General features: G+C 40.8%; 1 protein-coding gene across 1 annotated transcript in view; it reads left to right on the forward strand.

Moving 5' to 3' along the window:
• CDH13 (cadherin 13) overlaps positions 1 to 13,087 on the forward strand; it is a 444,671-nt gene extending 431,584 nt beyond the window's left edge. The window contains exon 14 of the mRNA XM_018083853.2: positions 7,552 to 13,087. Coding sequence (XP_017939342.1) covers positions 7,552 to 7,559 — 8 coding nt within the window. The 3' untranslated portion in view covers positions 7,560 to 13,087. The remainder of the gene's footprint in view (positions 1 to 7,551) is intronic.
• The last annotated feature ends 2,578 nt before the right edge of the window (positions 13,088 to 15,665 follow it).

Raw genomic sequence — 15,665 nt, forward strand, 5'->3', positions numbered from 1 at the left:
ACTGATGGTGAACTAAGCTGTGCTGCTGTGGAAGATGAGCTCTGCCTGCCTGAGCAGTTACCCACTCCTTTAAAAGGTTGGCTCACAGGTACATTTTGATGCATTTCATTTTTCAGCATAAATATGAAAAATCAGGAGACTTGTTCAATGCTGCTATTTCAAACCTGTACTTATTCATTTCATTTGCTGAATATTTTCAAGCATTCAGATAAATCTATCAGATTAGGGCAGAAGAAAATACAGGTCCAGGCTGCAGGCAGCCACCTCTGCAATTATTTAGTTTTGATGGAACTGGAAAATGAAGGAAGCATTTATTGCCTATTGGTTAAATGAACATGACATTGCTTTGGCAAAGTATCCAACTAAAATTCATATCAATTTTAAAAAAAATAATCATCCAGAACATCTTAGTGACTCTACCCTAGAAAATGCCCCCACCCCCAGTAAGATACTTCATATCCCCGGTGAACAGGAATTTCATTAGAAGATGCTTTATTTGATAAATGTAGCAGTGCACTGGGCTGGGTGGAACATGCTTCTGAATTTCTAAGCAGAGTTAGAATTTTACTTCATCTGAACAGCTTTTCTCTTGGATGGTGCTTCTTTTATACATTCCTTAGGACCAGCTCGTTCCATGGTGAGTGGATGTGGGTACACAACAAGGAGGAGGGGAAGCAGAAACCAGGAGCAGCAGTCAGCAGGGCCATTGCCAGGAGCCAGAAGAGCACTTTGTGTTCTATCAGCCCTACTTCAGATCTGCCACTACAGTCTTATAATAAATTAGTTAGGAGTGGGAGAGCCACTCTTGGAAATACCATCTGCTGGTGTCAAAGAGGTACCCGGTGAAAATGGCTTCAGCCTGAGCAACTTATTCCCCTGCGCAGGCTGATTAGTTTGGATTGGCATGTGTTCTCCACTCTTGCCAATTGTGGCCACTTGCACAGCACGTACCAGCATTTTAGTTCTTGGAGTTAAATATTGACATTGATATACGAGAGCCCACTGGAGCTGTGAGTGCAGTCATGAGACACTCATTTCACACACAGCACTAATGCAGACAGTGTTTTTCCTGTCATTAAGAACTTTGAAATCATTTCTCACATAAATGGAAGACAAATTATATATTATGTCATTAGCTGCAAATTTTCGGGATAAACTCATTTACTGCTGTAAATGAGTTCCTTATAAAAGTTTAAAAGTTCCTTATAAACTTTTCCCCAGGGTGTTGCTGCCCGGTGAGATCACCAGTTCCTCCAGCCACAATCATCATACCTACTGCTCTGGCTGACAACTAATCCCAAAGTTCTCAATTGCAGGAATGAGGACACAGGGTATCCACCTGGGAATAGTTGTTTCAGTCTTTCAAATTCAATGAGATTTGGGGTGAAATATAATTTAAAGGCATATGGTGCAGACACTGGGAAACTTCTGTGTTGAAAACTACAGGTGACTAATCAACCAGTGATGCACATGAAAATCATTTATATTTCTCTAAGTTCTACATGAAGGCTAAACTAATAACTGTGTATCTAATTAATGACCTTTTATAGCTGGTAAATCCAGGAAAGAAGTACCTGGGTGTTGATTAGCTGCCTAATCAGAAACACAGTTCTGATCTCTTCTCTCATTTTTGCATTACCTCTTCAGCGTTACTGGGGTTTCGATGAAGTCCATGATGTAATGCAGGCTTCTAATTATGCAAAATTAATATAATATTTCTGATGAAAGGGTAATTGAAAGAAATGGAGCATGCATGAGCTGAACTCCAAACTCTAGCTGCATTAACTCTCATATTTTAATGGGAATTAAAGGATGAACGCATCGTGGATAAAGCTCATTCCTGTACAGAGGGTCAGCATGAAACTTAAATGCCTTTAATTTTTATGAGGTTTTAACTGCAGTGTAGAAGCACAGTCTGTGTAATGGGGGATGAGTTTGGTCTCAGGAGAAACACATCTTTCAGAGGCTTTTAATTACTCAATTTAGACCTGTTTCTTTAAAATAAGCAGGGAATTGAATCACTAATATAGAAATATGTTCAGGAAAGCTAAGGCTGCAGCAGGGAGGCTTGGAGTCCCTGGGACATTCCAAAGCATTTTCTGAGATCAGGAGTTGCTTGTTGGCTGATGGGAAGGGTTCTGCTGGAATATGAGCTCTTGGCAACCTGAACCACAGAGAATGAGGTTACAGGCTACCAGTTGCATTTTTCCTGGGATGGGGCGTTGTGAAATCTTGTCTTAAAGTGCTCTGTGTGGTTTTTTCCTCCATTTTCTTCTCTCATGGGGATCAACATAAGTAGTAAAGCTTGAGTTAGCCCACTGTGAAACAGGCAGGTAGCTGTAGTCCTTAAAAAAATCAGTGTTATAAACACTTGGCTTGCACCTTTTCCAAACCCACGACAATTCAGGTCTGTCCTGTGCAGTTTGTGACCAACATCAACAACTCTTTTGACTTTCCAAGCACAGCCAACATCAACAGACTTCAGTGGAAATAAAAACAGGGGTTTATTCCACTTAAGTTTCTAAATTACGAGTCTCCCTTCCCTAAACCATCTACCTAGCCCTCTATTCCTATAGCATTATTATTAATATTAATTATTAGTAGCACTATTAGTACATCAGCAAAAGCAAACATCATCTTCCAATGCCAGAGCACGAGTGCTAACAGACACCAGCTGTTTGTAATGTGCTCTGCTTTCTTATCTGAGACCATTAACCAGGCCAGTAATAATTCTGACAGCAAACACAGAGCAATAACCCTGGTTTTTTCACTGTTATCTTGCTGTTTGACTGTTATCTTAAAAGGAACGTATCTGTCAGGTGTTGAAGAGGTAGAGCAGAGAACTGTGAGATAAAATTAGTGGGGATCACATTAAAGACTTCAGTGGGAGAGATTTCTGGAGAAATAAGTCCCATATAGATGTGCTGGTTTAGTGGTGCTTATGCATCCCCCAGATCCCTTCAGGGAAAGGTGGGGGGTGGCCAGGTGAGAGCAAAGATGCAGCCCCACCTTCATGGCTTGCAGGTCTCCAGCTTTGGGCAAAAAGTACCTGTTGTAGGCACAGAAATCACATCTGAAACAACACATGGTGTTGTAATAATTCTTGAGTGCTGAGACCAGTTATGGAGACAGAGCTAATAAAAAGAAAATAAAATTATTACTAGGTGTAATTATCATTACTCTGCAGATCTGCCAGGCACAGGTTTACTAGGGCATTAAATTCTTAAAAGAAATTGTTCACCCTGATCAGCAAATGTGTCTCTTGCACACATTATTTGCACATTTTATGCTCACAGTGTTCTTTAAGTACTAATATCTTCTATGTGTTGTTGCCATCTGCAAACTTTAAATCATATGTATTCTAAAATACATAAGAATAGGTTAAAAAAACTAAAAACAAATACAACCCCATTGAAGTAGTGGATCAATACTAGGATTCTTTAGGATAGCTCTTTAGAAACAGAGCTCAAATAAGAAGTAGATGCTAATAATTTGGCTGGGTGTGTTCTTTTCTGGAACTTTCATTTGGTCCTTCTTTATAGGGAGAATAAAGAAAAAGAAAAGCAAACAAGAAAACTACAATTCCTACAGAGAAAATAACAGACATTGGAAATCCACCTGGGAGAAGAGAGATTTTAAATATGGACCAGAGGCTTATCAGATTTTATAACAGAGCAGTTGTGTTGGTTTCAGCAGATTCAACATTGATTTTTTCTGTACAATCTGTGGTTGTTCCTGATTTCTGCAGATTTTGTGTTAAGGGAGTTACTGGCCAGAATGTTTGGCCAATAACAATTTACATGACTATATCAGACTATTTGTAGGAAAAAAAATCAGTAACTGACCCTCTCTATTAAAACCGCAGAAACTAAAATTTAAACTAACTTCTCTATAGGACAGAAGCAATTTTTGGTCACCTTTATGTGCAATAGAAAGAGCCAAGATAGATTTGAACTTGTGTATTCTTACTTACCAAAGCTGGTTATCTACTGAGGTTTTAGAGCCCATAATTTTGAAGGTTGAATCTGATTTTTAGAGGTAAACCCCACCCCTTCAGCAATCCACCTTTACAAAAGGGTGGATTAACAAGCAGAGACCTACTGTTCTTCCAGGCAGTGTTTGGAACAAGGTAATTCTTTTAACACAACTTCAGCCGAGGCTGGTGAAAGGGCTGAGCTGAATTCACAGCACTCTTGGCCCCCTTTGCCAAGGCCAAGAGTTTTGCAGAGGTGTCAGCAAAAGCAGCTGTTAGGAGACAGCATTTTATGGAGGCTTGCAGGGAGCTCCTCCCATATCACAGGTTTCTTTGAAAACATGTCAGTGAAAGCTATGAATGGGAGGAAAACAGGTCATGTAGAGATAATCCAGGGACACGTGTGCAGTAGGGAAGAGGCCGTGAAGGAGTCGCAGCTGCAGAGGTTTTGTCAAAGTGGCAGACGAGGAAAAGGCTCTGTACAGCAAAAACTGACAGGGTATGAGCACACAGGAGCTTCAATTTGTCAAGGGCTCAGAAAAGATGCTGCAAACCTGCTCACTGAGGAGAGCCTGGGTAGGAGATTTAGCTGTTTGAATGGCTAGAGAAAGCTCTTTGGGACAATGTGTGAAAAAGAATCCTCTAGATTGACATAAGCTAAATATACAGACCTGGAGAGAAGATTCCATGACAAAAACCTCCTCCTGTTTGCTTCTGTTTCTAGGCTTGAACAAGAGGCAGGATGATAATGTTGTCCTGAGCAATCAAAGGAAGAACTAGAAGGGAGTGCTTTAGGGGAAAGATTTAAGAGCTGACTTTTAGCTCTGTAGAGCTGTCAGCTAAACATGCAAAAGGTATCAGGGCTAGAGGCTGACACTTTGTACTAAATGGAAAAGCAGGAAAAGAGAGTAAGATCTCTGGACTGTCAGTACTGATGTGGTTGCTGAGGGGTTAGGAATGGTGTCACAGAGAAAGGGAAGCAGTTAAAGTGGGGGGAAAAAGAGTTTCCCAAAAAAAATGGAAGGGAGAGATGAGACAGAAGGACACGATGGAAAAACGATTAGAGAAATCATAGTAAAATGACAGGAGGAGATAATCACAGGAACCAAGGGAATATCAGCTTTCCAGGCACGTGATTAAATGAGTGGAAGGGGGATGATAGATCAGGAAGGTGAAGTTGAGAAGCAATTTCAGTAGAAAGAAAGTCTGGCCAGGGACAGCAGAGCTTTGAGGTAAAAGGGTAAGGGATGGGGTGGTGCTTGAAGAGGTAGGTGGGGTAACAGGGAGGATCAAAAAGTGCTTATATTGTGAGAGAGAGAGAAACTGGTCTTCAACACAAAGAACTGGCACAGGAAAGAACAGATTCATAATTAAGGCTGAACTAACTAGTTTTTATACATCATTTACTCAGGAAAGGCAAGGTGTATGAGAAGGGAGTAACATTCATTATATCTGTCAATATGATGTAAAATATACAAGCTTTTCTTCAGGTCTGCACATAAATCACCAAACACTGCCCTTTATTTACAAGCTGTTGGTGAAGCAGTCACTGGCTGCTTGAATTTGTGTGATACTTATAAATTTTGTGCTGACAGATTCCTCTGGTGAAGTTTCTATGGATTGTACAGAAATTCAGTGCCTCAGCTGCTGTTCATTTATCATCTACAAGTGCCTGTCCTTACCAGGAAGACCTCCAGGGATCTCCTAAGGATTCAGAGTAGCTTTGCCAATCCAATAGTTCTTTTGAGCCAGGTTTAAACAAATGCCCTTTAATGACACTAAGCTCTGTTGAGATCTGGAAATGCTATTTTTCAGGTGGTCTGTGAGATCAGAGTCCCAAATTCTTGCTTTGCACCAACCCAGGAGATCAGGTTGTTTATGAGAATTTAGTCCTAGCTGGAATCCCTAATCCAAATATATCCACACTTTGGCAGTCATGGCCATAAATCTCCTATATGTAAGTCAGGATCCTGATTCTGTGGCCAGACGTTTTCTTTAAGCAGCATGCTAAAAACCTACATACCAAGCAATTCCAGATTTCAGCTAGTTTGGAAATCTCAGTGAAACTTCTCGCTTCAGTGAGCCCCATCCATCAGTCCCTCCATAGATTTCTTACACTTGCATAATTTGCTTTATTTAACCTTTGTTTTCCAAAGCTGAAGTGGTGCTGCAGGGAAAGACCAGGCAGGTGAGGGCCATCCAGGTGCCTGCTTTGCTGCTCAGCCCATCTGGACAAGCCCCAGCTAGAAAAATTCAATATTGATGTCAAATCAAATGATAACAAGAAAGAAACAGATAAAGTAAAACAATCAACAATTATATTAAACTCGATTTGTCCCAAAGGACAAACAGATAATTAAAACTTATTGAAGTGCACAAGCAACACCCAACACTGACCATTACCTTCCTATTTGTGCTGCATGTGTCTGTGCTTGTGACAAAACTATTGATATTGAATCTTTTAAGTCTACAAATGCAACAGATATTAGAAAAACATTTTCTGGATGAGCCTGGATGTGTCTTTCCCCTGGTTTTATAGGCTGAGTGTGACACCACATGGTGTGGGACAGGTGGGGTTGGCTGTCCTGGCTGTGTCCCCTCCCAAGTCTCTGTGCCCCCCAGGCTGCTCCCTGGTGGAACAGTAAACACCTTGATATTGTGTAAGCACTGCCCAGCAATAAATAAAATACTGCTGTGTTATCAACACTGTTTTGGTCACAAATCCCAAACACGAGCTACTGTAAAGAAAATTAACTCCATCCCAGCCAAAACCACTACAACCAGTAAAACACTGTAGATTCAGAAGTTTTGTTTTGTTTGAGAAACAATCCAGTTTAATTATGTGTTTTGCCAACACTGTTCTTACTATTCTTATGTGGTTTTACTGCAAAGCTGAATATTTGCAATTTACTGGTGTCTAAGCAAAATTGCAGGAAAATGACACATTAGCTACAACTAATGTTACTTTTACTCCTCAACTCTCTTTCCTGAATTTCTTTACTGCCTTGGTATCATCAGAGTGCCCATCTAAAATAGGCAAAAGAATTCAAGTTGTGCCACTTTCTCTTCATTTAAATAAAAAAAAATCCACATAAGATTTATACTTCTATGGCAACATTAATATGATATACAAAGTTTCTTATTCTCTGGTTTATTCATAAACTATAAGGCACTATAAATGTGTTATTTTTCAAAAGATATTGTCTGTTTGCTCCTTACTTGTCAGTGTATGTGCAAGTGAGGGAGGGACTCACTGGCATTTCCTTGTGCTCTTGCAGTGATCGAATTGTCAAAGGGGGACAAACAGGTCCTGGCTTGGGATTTGTGCTCACACCTCCTCACTACATCTTCCAGAATTGTGCTACAGTGTCTCTGAATGCCCCAGGTGACATTTGGGGTTTTCCTCTTGGAGATTTCTACCTTCACAAATAATTGCTTCTGAACCCAGATAATTTATATTTAATTACTGGCAACGTATGTGCGCTCAATCAGTGATTTAATTGGGGGAAAAAAACCCAAACAGTTAAAAGCTCCTGTGATTTGCCCAGCAATACTCACCCCCATCTCCTGTCCTTTAGGTCTGTAAGAATTCCTGCCACTCGAAGCTGTCCTGCCGAGTTGCCACGGCAACGAGAAGAAGGAAACCGTCAGATCTGAAGATTGCAGTTTACAGTTACTGTTCTTCACTACTCGGCCTCAGTTGCTCCAGTTTAATTTGCAACCTCACTCAATCTGTCCGACTGTACCTTGGTGTTCGAGGGCTTCTGCCCCACTTCCCTTTCTCCGTGGATTCCTCTTGCCAGACACAAGGTTTACGCCAATTTTCTCTGAATGTTAAAAGACCATGACATCTAAACCCGACCCTGGGGGAGCAGAAAACAGATTGACTCCATTTTTTTCTATCTGTTGACTTGTTGCTATTCAACTGTTCAGAAAATATTTTGTCTGTGGGTTAGTATTTGTATATGTATGAGTGTATGTATATATATATTTATATAGAGAGTTCTACCACAGGTTTAGCTTTTATAAAATATTCATCTGGATCGAGGGAGAAAGCAGAATAATACAGCCACAGATGAATTGTACCTGTTCTACCATGGCTAAACCTACTGTATTTGCTGTTTATAGTGTGGCCAGGAGGAGAGACCCCGTTGCCATCCCACCACTGTGCTGACACAAACCAGGCAGGCCCAGGGCTCTGACATGGCTCTTCTCATACCTCAGGTTCAGCAAACAAGAAATGCAAGTCCCCTGGGCTTGTTCCTGATCTGAACTGCTTTCCTTCTGCCCCAAATGGAGTTTATGACCCAGGAGGAGCAGCCAGCTGGGAGGGTCCTGCCTACAGCGAGGGCAGCGCTGGGCCTGATTTTAGAGGGGCTAAAGGGGGTAAATCATTTACTGGGACTGCTGACAACATTTCAGCCTTTGTCAGCTCTGCACACAGGGGGAGGTGAGCAGATACCTGCAGGTGAGCAGCTGATCCAAGCAGCAGAAGTTCAGTGTTTCCCAGAGCACTGGTCTCTCTCTCAGCCCCTGCGCTACCCCGTCCCCCACGTGAGGGCCAGGAGGTCACAGATGCCCCATTCTATAAATATCCTCACAAACACACATATATATATACTTTTGAATATATATATACATACATACACATGTACACACAGTTTCCAGTTAAGAGTAACAAGAGCATTTCTTTGTGTGTGTAAACTTACCACACTCGTTTGCAGACATGGGAAAAAAAAAGGGTGTTCGTTCTATATGAATATGGATCCTTTTTTTATTCTGTGAGCATGTAAGGTCAGAAAAACCCTTCTAACTGTACGATGATGATCATCTTGTTAATAAATTGTAAATGATCCATCAAAGCTCACACCAAATTTTTATAAAATTAACACAAAAAAGTATACTAGTGACAGACTGTGGCTTTTATTAGAGCTTGCCAGTAACTAGGGTAAGGTAAGTGTCTTAGAATATTTTAATAAACTTGCTTATTTAAAGTTTAAACAAGAAAGCTTCCTTATGCAATAGAACTTTGCAGCTGCATTCTTTAGTTAGCATTTTTACAGTACTTATGAGTCATACTGTATGTCATCTTTACTACAGTGAGATTATGAGCATATCTTCCCCACCACGTCTATGTTTCAATAGTAAAGATTTTTGGAAGCATTAAAAAGTCCAAACATACATTTGGTTTTCCATAATGCTACACTAGATATTAAATGTGTGTTGGTGGTTAAAATTTGCTGTACAATAGCTTTTCTCTGACTTCCTGTATTGTACCAAATATGAAACAGTTTTTTTTTTCTTTCTTTTTTTAATCAAAAGGAGTAATAACAACAGCGACAGAGGAAAAATGAGTTTGTGTTGTGAGCTTTCCTAACGTTGTAGATTTCCTGATAAGATATGAGCTGCCTTCAGACAGGAACTTATTTTTCTCTTTCAGCTTAACTCCTGCAGTTCTGACCAAGTGAAACCTCCCCCTGACCCCGTTTCTCTTGCAGGAGGCTCTCGGTGTCTCAGTTACCAAAGTGGTACTTTGGGGTTTGCAGGGGCTTCTCTTGGTCAAAGACATCAGGAGTGGGCTGTTGGCAGCTGCAGGCATTCCAGCAGGGAAGTGCCTGATCTCAAACACTAACATGGGCAAGCTTCTGGTTCTCTTTCTCTGCCCATGCCTTGTGATAACCATATGCTGCTGCTTTGTCATCAACAATCACACGTCTTTTTAAAAAAATATATATATTATTTTCAAGCAAAATTTTTCAGAAGGGAAAAAAAAACTCAACCAATGTATAACACCACTGAATTTCCGACATGTATGTTGCACCCAAAGATTTTCTGCACCCTGTGCTTTGATCTACAAAACCTCTATCTTCAATAAAAGAAATTATAATATCCTCCCCCACAAATACTCTTTTTCTACTTGCTTTCTTCCTTTCTCTATCCAGCAAAACCCTGGAAAGACACCCCTTGACATTGGTGTCCTTTCTATTGAGTACCAGAGAAAGCTGCCCTTCCCTCCTTTAAACCAAGGCTCACAGAGCATTTTTTGGGTCGTTCCATCCAAAATGAGGAACAAAGGAAAAGCTCTTCTGCCTGGAACTACACTGACAATGGGAAGAACTCTTTCTACCACTCTGTGCCCAAGGATAAGAGATCTTTCTTCTTGGATAACTCTGCAACCTTTGGACGTGCAGAGAGGTGGCTGAAACTCTGAACCAAGATGCATCAAAGCCTTCAGTCACGTTCCCCTTTATCTCTGCACCCACATTAAAGCCTCCCAGCCTTTACCATGTGTCTGGGCTTCACACAGAGCTGATCACTGGACTTACCTGAGCATGCAAAGAGAAGATGAAGCTGCCATGTTAATGTTTCTCCTTCTCTGTACCTGAGAACATGTAACACAAGTCCGTGGCACGTCCTGCAGCATTACACAAGGAGGAACCGTGTCAGAAGCTGAGATTTCCTCCCTGAAGAAGGTTGTCATCTCTGGCTCAAAAAAAATGATGCCCGTTTCCTGAAACAAAGGAGCAACAATAATTTATTTGTTTGGGTTTTTTTCTACAGTATAATGAAAAAAATAGAAAATTTACAAAATTGGTTGTATTATTTTAATAGTTAATTATGTTTAACATCTATTCAGCCAAGCTTGCTGTTTTTATGACATACCACTTATTCCTACGTAGCTATTTAATCACTACAACATTTGTTTCTGTCTGTGTTTGTAGATACATAATGCTGCCTAGAGTTGGAAAGGCAGGGAACTTGATTATCATTTTCTAACATGCACAAAACTTTTTGTTTAAAAATCATTTCACTTGAAATCTGCCATTGAAACAAAAATTGGGAATAACCATCAGTGAGAGGAGTTTCTTGGCAAGAGAAAGATCTCGTATTTGGTGCACTTGCTAATTGAACCCTTTGTACACCTCACGTGTGTGTTTTTACAAGATATCCGTGTGCATTTATTAATGTACATTTTGTTCAGTAACTGTAGAGCTGAAGAGTAAAACAAAGGGAAAAGGAGCTGAATTTCCTGCTGGGTATCAAGGAAAATTAGGTAAGAGTGGAACACTGGCTAATGTACCCTCTGAGCCCTGTTCTCATCGTGTTTACACTGCTGTAAATCAAAGAGCAACTCCATTGCTGGAACTGAGACTCAGTTAATCATACTCAGATGAAATTTTTCATCTAAACCTCCCCACATATTGCTTTTACTGGTGGGCTCTGCACAGTAAAGCTGCAATATTTGTCACAGGGTTGCCGAGTGCTTACACAGTATCAGAAGTCTGTCTTTTGTGGCATGCAGAGAACCTACAGCTCAGATGCCTCGTGTCCTTCACTGACCACTTCAATGTGTCTCTGAGGCACCCAGAATAATTGGGTTTAACCTTTATTTCGAGTGGCTGTGGCCAAATAATTTGTCCTGTTCCCTTGCGTAGTCACTTAAGTTCAGGATCACTGTAATACAAACCTCATCTATTAAATTATGGACTTACAATCAGTTTTTAGGGTCCTTGATTAAATGTCTTATTGCTACAAAAAGACATATATTATACTGACAACTTTTGTCTTTCCTTTTGTAAAGATCTCCTGTTTGGAATACTGAGAAAGCTGCCAATTTTCTTCTCAAATGTTACTAATGCACTCAGCCCCTTGAAACAGCAGAAATCTGTACACAAATAACTTTACAACACTTTGTCTAAAGGCCAAGTTATTTTCAGAATGAATTCAATAATGTCTTATTTAATTAAAAAAAAAAAACCTCTCACAACATAAATTATACTAAAGTCACATCAGCTTGAGAACACCAAGTCGAAAGCAAAACTCTGATTCTATCTTGCTTTTATTGCATCTCTAGAAATTCAGTTGTCTGAGAGATACTGTCCAATGCTAGAAAAAAGATAAATAAAATAGCAATTATTTTCTTTCAATTAACTCTGTGATCTATAATCTTTAGAATTAATATGCAAAGTACTCTAGTAATTATCGTTATAACCATTCTACCTAAAGCAGATATAGCTGATTATTTCCTGTGTAAAGCACATAACCCACTGACCACACTCCTCTTGCTTCCCCCTGGGATACACGAACTGGTTTGTGCTTGTCCACATGGAATGGATGTACTCATGCACTCTCAGTGGAAAGTTACTAGTTGCACAACTGCTATGTGTGTATATATGTAGATATATAGAGATATACACATATAAATATATATATATAATATATGCAGGTGGAGGGAGACTGATACAGCATGGAGACTTGGAATAAGCAGTTTAATTCCTTCAGTTATGGATGAAAATGTGAGTTAAGGGACAGCATGTGTTACATGTGCTGGACTAATCTGATTTAAAGGAAAGAAAAAAGGCAAAAGAACCCACAAAGTAAAACCCAGACTTATCCCAACTCTCATGTTGTATTTATGCTGCCTTTAGCTGTCCCCTCTTAACATAATTATATCATTTGAAGATATGCATAATTGTTTACTGACTCATTTTTAGTTGTCTGTTTATCAGCAGGTCACCAGTAGTGGAATGGGAAGGGGTTAGAGGCAGAATTCTGCATTCCTGTGCTTTCAGTGGGACAGCTGTTTGGGAAAGCTTTGTCCAGCCTTGAACATTACACTCCTCCTCTGCATCAGCACATGACTGTATCTGATAATCTGGGGTTAAAATGAACGTAGCCAAAGGCCAGAGTGAGTGTGTGTCCCATTCACACCCTGCCTGGGGCTGGGACTGGAGAATAAGACCCTGTCTGGTGGACTGTGATGGTGAACTCAGTACAAACAAGCTGTGTTTTTACTGCCATTTCAGACAGAACCCTCCTGTAAATCACATCTACCCCATAACAACGCTTGTCTTTTTAAGTTGCCATCAATATTTTTTCTTTTTTATGATTTTCTTTCTTTTTCTTGAAGTTCAAGCAAGGAGAAAAATATTTTGTTTGATTTTAAAGATACTTAATTCAGTTACTTTTCCAGTTAATAGTTCCTTTGGGCCCTAGTTGCTGAATTGCTTGCTGTTTCTGAGGTGTAAATAAACGTTTTGATTTATGACGTGGTTGCAAAGAAACTTGTAATTTATTTGTGAAATGCTCAAATAAAGGATGTATGGGCTTTTACCTTCTGTCTGGACGTAGACCTTGCTGATGCAGCACAGCAGGAAGGGAGGACTACTGACAAAGGACTGGAAGAGCCTGTGGGAAATACCAGAAATTCCCAGGTTGCTCTTAGTGAGAGAGAGAAATTGCAGCCTTCATCATCATCATCATCATGACGTGGGTTTGGAAGGAGAATCTGGAGATTAGAGAGGTAAATAGAATCATAGACTCATAGAACGGTTTTGGTTGGAAGGGACTTTAAAGATCACTTCTTGAACGATCTAAAGGTCATTCCAATCCCCCCCGCCATGGGCAGGGACACCTTCTACCTTCCAGGTTGCTCAGGGCTCCCTCAACCTGGCCTTGAACACTCTCAGTGATGGTTTGACCACACAAGATTAAGGTTGGACCACACAAGAAATCAGCAGCTGAATATTAAGGTAATAACTATAATTTGCCCTCTAAAGGCCCATTTCCATTACAAAGGCTGCCTTGAGCCAAACTCGGGGCAGATGTTCCCAGGGTGGAATGTGGGCAGGAGCTCGAATGAATTTTTGTTGCACTTCCTTTCTGCTTCACCTGACCACCTTTCCCACCTACCACCATCTGTTGAGCTTGTAGAGAACAACCAGACACAAAAAGTGCACAAACAATGCAGAATCAGGCTGAACAAATGTCTCTTTACTAGGGAATTCTTCTTCCAGCATAAAGTTAGAGCCTGTTGGCTTTCAGAAATTCCTGTGAGTTGTTTTTTAGAACCTTTAGGAAGTTATCTAAAGTGACATAGCCACATGAAGATAGAATATCCCTGAAAATAGCCTTTTAATCCGTCTGAGAATAGAAGAAGCTGGGGAGGGAGGGCAGCAGTTGAAGGAAACATTTGAGTACAATCTCCAGCAGCTTGTACTGCCACTGCCTCCTCCAGCTTCTGCCTGTTGCTGATGCTTTATTGGACTTTGAACCTAAAGGGATTTTTTCATGTGGTCCATAATAAGTAGAGGTTGAAAGAATGTACATGAAGCATGTGGTGTAATTGAGCAAAAGGTCATTACCTGAAAGCCACAGCCAAAGTGTGTCACCTCCTTTTGTCTCAGCTGAAATCATTGTCCTAAACTAATGCTGTGCCTCGTGCCTGAAGAGGTGTTTGAAACAGCACAAAGTGAAATCACAAGCAATGAAACACTAACAGAGATAGAAAATGCTGAATGGTTTTTAGCTGGATAGAAGTTTTGTGCTGCTCTTTCAACCTTCCTGTGTCTCCCCCAACCCCACACGTTCTGGATTGCACTCTGCTGTGAGTTGGTAACCTTGCACTCCTCAACCCAGTTATGTTTTTTCACCAGCAATAGCAAATCAGATCAGTCCCTTCTGCCTTCAGTACAACCTCCTCACCTGCAGAAACAAAGCAAGGGTCATTGCTCCTGCTGCAAAGCCATTGGGATGCTCTTCCTTGACCTCCACGACTCTGGTTGGACTCCACTCATCCAGCTCCCAGTGCCCAGTGACCTTTGCCCCTGGGGCCGCAGGGGTGAGTTACTCCAGTCCAGTACAACTCCTCTGGATATAACAGCACATCTTACTATTTACTACTCATTTCACAGCTTACTGTTCCCACATGCCACTGTGGGCTATCACCATCAGTTCTGTGGCTGGATGTACTTTTTATGATAAACTGTCCAAAACAAGAAGAGAAAAAGCATTTAGACTTTTTGGTTACTTCATGTTGAAAATTCAGAACGTAAAACAGAGCTGGACATTTATAATTAAGTGTGTAATGTAATTAACACCAGTGATTATAACCTGCCTTGGGGTTACAGTGTGCCGTGTTGGCTTGGTTAGCACCAAGGGAGTTAGCCTTTGGTGGGATTTAGACACCCAGCTCCCACTGGAATCACTAAAACCCCAGAAGCCTAACAGCTGAACCCCCTCCCTTCCCCAACTGATAAAAGAATTATATAACTACAAAGCATTTCTTTTCTTTAAAGCCATCATGAGCTAATATACACTAAAATTTTCCCTATATCTCCAAGGTAACTTAATAGTCATCCTGTTTCATACTGAGCAAAACCTCCAGGGAGCAGGTGCCCCAATTAACAGATTCTCAGCCTTTCATATCAGTGATTGCCAAAACACAAAAGAACAACATGTAATTCATGTGGGGATCATAGAGAATGTGACAGAATAGATAAAGCACAGTAGAAACTATATATTGCAGTAATTAGAATAACCCTTGTTACAAGGCAGTGTGTCTAAAGGAAAGATTAGATTTTTTTTTTGTGCCATTAAATTCACATGTGCAAGCTGAGACCATTTAACTACGTCATGTAAGAACCAGACAGTGCTGAAAAGCCCAGTCATGGTGCCTGGCAAGTTTTACCATTGTTGCTAATGCCAAAAACTGCATTAATCCATGTGAAAATGGTTTGCTCTTGGATCCTGCATGGAGAAGCCAAAAGAGAGATGGCTCTAGCGAGAAGTCCTTTGAGCTGGGCAGAACCCCTGTACCCTCAGCCCTGCCAAGGGCTCAGTGCAACTGCTCACCCTCACCCTGGCAGAGCTGACTGCAGGGGTTTGACCTGTGTGTGCCCCCCAGGCCGTG

The sequence above is a fragment of the Manacus vitellinus genome, unplaced genomic scaffold, assembly GCF_001715985.3.
Source record: "Manacus vitellinus isolate BGI_N305 unplaced genomic scaffold, ASM171598v3 scaffold_10_pilon, whole genome shotgun sequence".
Classification (NCBI taxonomy): Eukaryota; Metazoa; Chordata; class Aves; order Passeriformes; family Pipridae; genus Manacus; species Manacus vitellinus.